Source organism: Spea bombifrons, chromosome 10 (genome assembly GCF_027358695.1).
Source record: "Spea bombifrons isolate aSpeBom1 chromosome 10, aSpeBom1.2.pri, whole genome shotgun sequence".
Classification (NCBI taxonomy): domain Eukaryota; kingdom Metazoa; phylum Chordata; class Amphibia; order Anura; family Pelobatidae; genus Spea; species Spea bombifrons.
In genome coordinates, this window is record NC_071096.1 from 11,489,246 (window position 1) to 11,498,797 (window position 9,552).

At 41.0% G+C, this 9,552-nt stretch overlaps 1 protein-coding gene across 1 annotated transcript; it reads right to left on the bottom strand.

Moving 5' to 3' along the window:
• Positions 1-600: 600 nt before the first annotated feature.
• On the bottom strand, positions 601-4,540 carry LOC128467615 (transmembrane protease serine 9-like). Its single transcript, XM_053449288.1, has 8 exons — positions 4,471-4,540; positions 3,698-3,896; positions 3,117-3,382; positions 2,707-2,852; positions 2,024-2,466; positions 1,443-1,708; positions 1,034-1,179; positions 601-792 (listed from the first exon to the last, which is right to left on the bottom strand). The coding sequence occupies exons 1-8, from the start codon at positions 4,538-4,540 to the stop codon at positions 601-603; spliced, it is 1,728 nt and encodes a 575-aa protein (XP_053305263.1).
• Between the last annotated feature and the right edge of the window lie 5,012 nt (positions 4,541-9,552).

The following is a 9,552-nucleotide window of genomic DNA, read 5'->3' on the forward strand; positions in this document are numbered from 1 at the left end:
GAGGGCAATTACCCCCTCCCGTCTGGTCTTGCACGTGCCTGAAAGGCTTAACACTTTAGGTGCTAAAATTTTGCCTAGTCATGCCTTAACCCTTAACACTAGGCTTTCCACGGGGTACCTCGTCCGGCACTTCATTCATGGGGCCCCTCCGTCCAATTCTTTCCCTACGGGGCTGTTCTTGATTCTCTTACAAGATAATGTAAAGTATTGTTTCCATGTCCATCACAAGTACACCCTATAGATCGTAACCCTCCTCACCTGTTGTCTCTGTTAGTCAATTTGTTATATTACATGCTACTTGTTATGTCCTGTCTACCCATTGTACAGCGCTACGGAATTTGATGGCGCTATATAAAACAGTAAAGAATAATAAATAATAAGTACACGTCTTATTTATGCATTCCTATTTATTAATCTATTAGCCTATACTTATAACTAAATGCTGACGTGATATGCAGTTTCTGCTGCAAAGAGATGGCTCCATCTGATGTAAATCTGATGTATTTCTGCTCCGGGAGCGCTTTAGATATAACGGGTCTTCCTGTCAGCTTTGCTGATTTATTCAGCTACGTTTGGAGCGATTTGTTTCTCGGCCCTATTTTAGATGGTCTTGGATGTAGGGTTCTTGTTCTTAGAAAGATGTTTAGAAATCCACTCGAGATAATACTGGGTGGCGGAGTAAACTCCAGGGCTTTTCTCCTGGGCACAGCCGGAGCCCCAGCTGGTTATGCCGACCACAGTATAGAACTTAGCTTTGCTGTTTTTGCACATTAAAGGTCCTCCGCTGTCACCCTGCGAAAAACAAAGAAAAGAAAACATTCCTGAATAAAGACTTTCAATAACTACAATGCTTTAACTGGGTCTCGCTGTCTTTGCTTTTCCTTCTTGTATTCCATCTTTCCTCTTTCTGAAATGTTCTCTGTCAGCTGTTCCTGGACACAGTGTTACAGAACAAGTACTGTCCAGGACGCTTAAAACTATAACAATCCTCACCCATCACCACCCATGCCCAGAGAAAAAAAGATATGCGTACCTGGCAACTATCGATGCCTCCCTGCTCATATCCAGCGCACAGGTTGTAGTCACCCACTGCTCCGTTGTACCAGGTTGGGCGGTTGCAACGGTCAACTGGAATTAAATTCACTGGGGCTTCTTGAAGGACATCTGATGTTTCTGAGGCTGAAGAGAAAAAGAGTATATTAAACATAGGACCACCATCAGAAATCTTGTGGCCCAGTAAAAAACTAAAACATGGCCCCTATCCCATACAATGCTACTCACACCACCCTCACAATGAGGCCACCAGGCCCCAGAGCTTGCACTGGGACCACCAGACCCCAGTGTCCAGAAAGGCTCAAACCCACAAGGGAAAACTCCAAACACCAGTCAGGAGGCAAGTAGCAAACCCTATATATAGGTAAAAAACCTAGGATAAAGCTTACATCCTTCTTTGAGGACACCCCAGCCAGCGACGTAGCAGTCATCCAGTTTGTCCACAATGGCGTGTTTGGCAGGAAGGCAGGCAGGCTGAGTGTAGTCATCAAATTTGATGGGCTGATTGAGCCGGAGCAAAGCAATGTCATCGCGCTTAGTATGCGGGTCGTACGTCTCATGTTCGATCTTCTCTTTTATCATTCTGATCTGAGCATGTGCCCCCATGTCTGAGAGTTGGTTGGCCCCAAACACGAGTCTCCAGCCATAATATTCGCTGAATAAACCAAAATACAAGTTATTAGTGATCTTTTATTCTTGGGCATTAATAAATACCATATTGACCCCAAAGTCTCAATAGGACAAGCCCCTCATGAGCTCAATGTGGTTATGTGAACGGTTAAATCTTTAATTTAATCTCTAATTAATATCCTGGGAGGACAAACAAAGGAATGCACTAGACCACTAATTCCAAATGGTATATCGCCTTGTGCTCTATTTTCACTGGTCTGCAATACCCACAAAGGCCAGCAGTCTCCTAAACTGACCCAATTCTGCATTCATTCTCCCATAAAACAATTAAAGTACTTACTCGCCAACATCCCGGAAACAATGGGCAGCTGTCAGAACCCATAAATTACTAAGGACGAAACCTCCGCATACGTGGGAATACTCATCGTCCCTGTACTCCTGGATGCTGACAATCCAGGGCCAGTTACCAGGCTCCGCATCCTTTCCTCCCACCACGCGGGAGCCACGGAAATCCTCCGCTAGGGGTCTGTCTCCACAGACTCTGCTGATTTTTTCAGCTACAGTTGGAGCGATTTGTTTCTCGGCCCTCTTTTTCATGGTCTCGGATTCAGGGTTCTTGTTCTTAGAAAGATGTTTAGAAATCCACTCGAGATAATACTGGGTGGCGGAGTAAACTCCAGGGCTTTTCTCCTGGGCACAGCCGGAGCCCCAGCTGGTTATGCCGACCACAGTATAGAACTTAGCTTTGCTCTTTTTGCACATTAAAGGTCCTCCACTGTCACCCTGCGAAAAACAAAGAAAAGAAAACATTCCTGAATAAAGACTTTCAATAACTACAATGCTTTAACTGGGTCTCACTGTCTTTGCTTTTCCTTCTTGTATTTCACCTTTCCTCTTTCTGAAATGTTCTCTGTCAGCTGTTCCTGGACACAGTGTTACAGAACAAGTACTGTCCAGGACGCTTAAAACTATAACAATCCTCACCCATCATCACCCATGCCCAGAGTAAAAAGAGATGCGTACCTGGCAACTATCGATGCCTCCCTGCTCATATCCAGCGCACAGGTTGTAGTCACCCACTGCTCCGTTGTACCAGGTTGGGCGGTTGCAACGGTCAACTGGAATTAAATTCACTGGGGCTTCTTGAAGGACATCTGATGTTTCTGAGGCTAAAGATAAAAAGAGTATATTAAACATAGGACCACCATCAGAAATCCTGTGGCCCAGTAAAAACCTAAAACATGGCCCCTAACCCATACAATGCTACTCACACCACCCTCACAATGAGGCCACCAAGCCCTAGAGTTTGCCTTGGGGCCACCAGACCCCAGTGTCCAGAAAGGCTCAATGCCCACAAGGGAAAACTCCAAACACCAGTCAGGAGGCAAGTAGCAAACCCTATCTATAGGTAAAAAACCTAGGATAAAGCTTACATCCTTCTTTGAGGACACCCCAGCCAGCGACGTAGCAGTCATCCAGTTTGTCCACAATGGCGTGTTTGGCAGGAAGGCAGGCAGGCTGAGTGTAGTCATCAAATTTGATAAATTGATTGAGCCGGAGCAAGGCGATGTCATCACGCTTAGTATGCGGGTCGTACGTCTCATGTTCGATCTTCTCTTTTATGATTCTGATCTGAGCATGTGCCCCCATGTCTGAGAGTTGGTTTGCCCCAAACACGAGTCTCCAGCCATAATATTCACTGAATAAACCAAAATACAAGTTATTAGTGATCTTTTATTCTTGGGCATTAATAAATACCATATTGACCCCAAAGTCTCAATAGGACAAACCCCTCATGAGCTCAATGTGGTTATGTGAACGGTTAAATTTTTAATTTAATATCTAATTAATATCCTGGGAGGACAAACAAAGGAATGCACTAGACCACTAATTCCAAATGGTATATAACCTTGTGCTCTATTTTCACTGGTCTGCAATACCCACAAAGGCCAGCAGTCTCCTAAACTGACCCAATTCTGCATTCATTCTCCCATAAAACAATTAAAGTACTTACTCGCCAACATCCCGGAAACAATGGGCAGCTGTCAGAACCCATAAATTACTAAGGACGAAACCTCCGCATACGTGGGAATACTCATCGTCCCTGTACTCCTGGATGCTGACTATCCAGGGCCAGTTACCAGGCTCCGCATCCTTTCCTCCCACCACGCGGGAGCCACGGAAATCCTCCGCTAGGGGTCTGTCTCCACAGACTGAAATAGAAATAGAAAGACATTGGAGAAACAAGAGGTTTTACTTTAATGTAAAATGAAGAACATGCTGAGATAAAAGGTAGAGAATTTTATAAAATAAAGTCAAATAAATGTGTGGAGGGGATAGATAGAACTATACTCAATTCTAAAATTATATCTGGACCATTCTTAAAATCCCTAAGATTTGCCATTATTATTATTCATTATTATTATTAGTATTATTAAAGGCCATGGTTTACAAATATAAAATACCATTAAAAACAAACATCTTATTTTTTCACAGAATAAAGTAAGATTTAATCTTATTGCTATTAACAGGACATACAAAATCATAACACACACACATTATTAAATAACATCCTGATTTCCTGATTTTAAAGCTATAGGCATTAACGTATTGTACCAATGGGGGGAGGGGTTAATTAAGGAGTTATTTATAGAAGAACAGGCTGTAAGAATATAAAATATCCATGAATTGTAATAGTAATGGTAATCATCTGCATCTCCCCTAAAACCATTAATGCTGTATCATTAAAAACCTGTACTTTCCTTCTGTAATAACAGATCTACTTACCTCTATAGTCAGAGCTCTCAGATGTTCCTAGGAAAGCCCAAATAATTATAAAAATCACATATAACTTCATGCTTACTCCATAGCACTGAAAAGCAATCTGTTTATGCACAAGAGTGTGCAGAATATGTTGCGCACCTGCTAGGATTCTGGCATCATAAAGACAGAGTTAGGTATGAGGTCACAAAATAGTGAAAGTGTGAAACATGGAAATGCAGAGTAAAGACTGAAACATGGAACTAAATAAATAAATAAATCACTTACATGTACAAAACATAATATTACACGGACAAAAAAGCACTGCTTTTCTATCATGTCTAATAAAATATTAATTTGATGCATGGAAAATGTATGGTTTATAAGAGATTTATTTAAGCAATAATTGTAAATGGCACTAGTCCTAGAGGGTTGGAAATTAACAAATGTTTTGCCCATTCATAAAAAGGGCGGTGGGGAGGAGTCGGCCAACGACCGGCCAGTAAATCTAACATCAGTAGTGGGGAGATTAATGGAAAGGACTGTATGTTAAAGGACGGGATTGTTGTGTAAAGTCACATGGGTTTCAAGATCAAAAACAACACGGGTTTACTTCAGGAAGATCATTCCAAACGAATCTCATTGATTTCTTTGATTGGGTGACTGAAGTAATTGATGAAGGTGGTGCAGTAGACATTGCGTATCTGGATTTCAGTAAGGCTTTTGACATTGTCCCACATAGAAGATTTATCTTAGATAGAGGGAAGAGCTCATGCCGTTGTACAGATCACTGGTGAGACCTCACTTGGAGTATTGTGTACAGTAGTAGAGAACGTATCTAGAGTTTATTTATAAGAATAAAATCTACCACAAGAAGAGGACATAGTCTTAAGCTCAAGGTGCTGGGGTTTAAATGTAATATCAGGAAACGTTACTTTAATGAAAGGAAGTAGGTGCATGGAATGGCCTTTCAGCAGTGGTAGAGATTAATATAGTAAAGGAGTTTAAGCAAGCATGGGATAGGAATAAGGCTAAGCGGGCTATAACAGGGACTAAGGAATGTATTAAGAGGATGAGCAGAGTAGATGGCCGAACGGTTTTTAACTGCCATCACTTTCTATGTTTCTATGTTATGAATATAACACATGGATCAAGCAGTGGAACTTAGATGATCTGGTGAACATGACACATAAACATACATACATACACATACATACCATACATACATACCATACATACATACATACACATCCCTTACACACAATTATACACCAGCAGGCACGGTTATCTGGCTGATGATTACCTATATGTAGCCACCTTGTGCCACGAGAGCGGGAAGGCGGTCACAGCTACAATGAAATTTGAATTACAGCTTTTACTATCTGTCCATAGGGGGTAACCCTCAATTATTGATCTGAAAAACTTAATTGAGCAGCAAAGATTTAACTATATATATATATATATATATATATATATATACACACACACATACACACACACATATATATATATATATATACCTATATACATATATATATATATATATATATATATATATATATATATATATATATATATATATATATAAAATATTTTTTATCTTTATTATGTATTTTAAAATAAAACATTACTGTAGACATTAAATCAGCCAGACTGGATCCTTAAAATTCTATAGTTTGTAAAAAAAAATGTATTACAGCCAAATCTGCCAGACTTACAATATATCTCTCCCCTGGAGTTTTTGAAAATAAGTCAAATCTGTGATACTAAATAAATAAACCCTCTGCCTATCTTTAAATTAGCATTGAGGGTAATTTAGAATAGTACGTTTTTGAATAAATAGTAAATCAAACAAGAAGAGGAGGCACCCAGGATTACAGAAACCCGACCAGTGCTTCATCTCTCCGGCATCCCATCTAGGCAAGCAAAAATTATATATATATATATAAAAAAGATGTATCCTTCTCTACACACAGCGCTCCAGGAGAGAGATACATTGTTACTCTGGTAGATTTTGTTGTATGTTTTTCATTGTAACACATACAATCATTGGTCTTTCATATTCCTGGGCTGCTCCCACCGCCAGCAAAAACGGTACAGCGGGAGCTACCTGGACGGAAAAACTGCGGGTTGGCTACCCTTAAAAACCCCAAAGCGGTGAAAATAAAAACCCATCAGAACAGCGCCATCTTGTGTTAACATAAAAGGTAACATTAACATCCTTCAACGCGAGGAAGTAGATGTCACACACTTACTTCTTTATTCTAAGGCACTACCTCTCTAACACAAAAGGGTAAAGGTGGGCAAGAAAACATAGTATTTGTATAAAGCATTGGTGTCAGAAAGGCATTTATAGGAATTTTTATTTATAGGAACAGCGGTTACCTGGCTATGTTGTGACATAAGTGAGAGCTACCATCCTGCTGCCCCATCATACTACTGATCAGCCATCAATCAATTATTTTATGCAGGAATAACACGGCTGTGAGTAGTGATGGAGGATCCTGGACGTTTGGTGAGGACAGGAACCACATTACACCTTAGTACTTCTTATATGATGTCAAATCTGAGAAATTACAACAGGATAGCTTAAACCAGAATGTAAAAAGATAATAGTAGCGAGATAGAAAGCTCCTTTTTTTGATGATTGGCCCCGCCCCTTTCATTATAGCGTCCACACTGCTCAGCAACTCATTTAACAGTAAGTATAAAATTAATATTTGGGCTGCTGAATGTTAGGGGAGGTGAATTTTAATTTAGGGGCAGTTATGGTTGATGGGGTTGTTAGGGTTAATTTAGGGGCAGTTATGGTTAATGGGGTTGTAAGGGTTAATTTAGGGGCAGTTATGGTTGACGGGGTCTTAAGGGTTAATTTAGGCACAGTTATGGTTAATGGGGTCTTTAGGATTAATTTAGGGGCAGTTATGGTTAATGGGGTCTTTAGGGTTAATTTAGGGGCAGTTATGGTTAATGGGGTCTTTAGTGTTAATGTAGGTGCAGTTATGATTAATGGGGTCTTTAGGGTTAATTTAGGGACAGTTATGGTTAATGGGGTCTTTAGGGTTATTTTATGCTGAGTTAATTTAATTAATTTAATAAGGCTAACTTAAAGTGCAGTTGGCGGTAAAGGGGTGCAGTGCCAACTCTAAAAACAATATTGGGGGGCACATAAGATACCACAGTCAAAACTGGGGGGCATTAATAATTTCCACCATTAAATCATACCACTGAAAAAAACATATTATGTCAAGTATGATTATTTCTCCTCTACAGACACCAAACAAGCCAGAAGGCTTGTTTTTCCCTCAGAAATCTCATGGTGCTGCCACAACCACAGGGGATTCTTCGTAGGTGCATGCAAATGGTTAACAATTATCACCTCTGCTTCTAGGGTTTCCATCACCTTTACCCACCATAACCTATATGTGTGTATATATCTATATATATATCTATATATATATATATATTTATATATATATATAGATATATATATATATATATACTTGGTCATTCAGCATTGGAAGCTTGAAGCCACAATTAAGTGCAACTAATACTTGAAATAAATATTATAGAGTAAATAACACAATATCTTAAGTTTTCCACTAAATGATTTCTGGGCTTTGAAAGTTTTGTCCCCCTGAAGTCACTACAAATTCAGTAGGGTGTTTTATCTCTGGATAAGTAAAAATGAAATAGTTCCTACTGTAAATTAAGTGCCAGGAAACAGATGACCAAACACACACCAGGACAGGCTCTGCCACACCGACACCCAGACACACACACACCAGGACAGGCTCTGCCACACCAACATCCAGACACACGCACCAGGACAGGCTCTGCCACACCAACACCCAAACACACACACTAGGACAGGCTCTGCCACACCAACACACATACACACACCAGGACAGGCTCTGCTACACTGATAACCAAAATACACAAACAGCAGGACACAATCTATGACACAGACATCTACACCAGGATGGAATTTCCACAATGCATTGTTGTTGATACCCCCCTTAGTGTTTTTGCCCCTTGTGTACTGATGCCTCAACTAGCACCCTTTTAGTATAGATTAATGTGGTGCTCCCACATCCTTGTATGATCGCCTCCAGCCACCACTATTTGTATTAATGCCCCCAGTGATGGTGTCACGGAGCCGGGTCAATACAGATGACCGCACTCACCCGGGCGTTGAGCACCTAGGGTTGTGCAGCCACATACCAGCACCCTGACTGAAATGAAGTGATATCCTGCAGGCACCCTGGAACAAGCATGAGACATAGCACTAGACTCACGTTCAGGATGCTGCAGGCTGGGAGTATGGAAGCTAAACAAAGGATATAGCAGAAACATAACAAGCAAGGGGGACAGAGCGAGCAAGATACAGAGAGACCAAGCAAGACAGGACACCCCGCTGCCGGGGATACAAGACAGGACACCACGCTGCCGGAGATACAAGACAGGACACCCCGCTGCCGAGGATACAAGACAGGACATCCCGCTGCCGGGGATACAGGTTACATCAGACTGACACACATATACACAGGAACTTGCCTAGGACTGTATGATAACTATTGGAGATTCCGTCACATGTTACGGCCATAGTATGCTTAGCCCACCACTACGCCAAAGTAATTCAATGACAGTGGGTCCTAAAGCTAATCCCTGCTGACCACGGTACGAAACAAAACAAACATGAAACCCAAACACATAACAATAAGAGACATACCTATAGACTGCAGACTGAAACAAACAGAACACACCAGTGGGGCACACCTTATAAAGGAAACAGAGCTGAAGCAAAGAGCAGAACTAAAAGCAAGGAATGGAAGATCAGGACAGAGCATACGGAAATCCAGGAATGGATTAAAGCACAACAGAGAAACTGAAGCAAGACAGATATGCAGCTCTGCAGCCTGGGTAGAACGTGACAGATGGCCCCATCACATATATGCCTTAGACTTGCATTTTTAACTACATAACAAGTACTTATCACTTGAAATTGAAATATGATTTTAAAATAACAGCTGAACTGGCAGTTTCTTTAATATTAGACCCTGCTGCCGATATATGTATTAATATTAGCCCCTGCTGCCCATATACAAT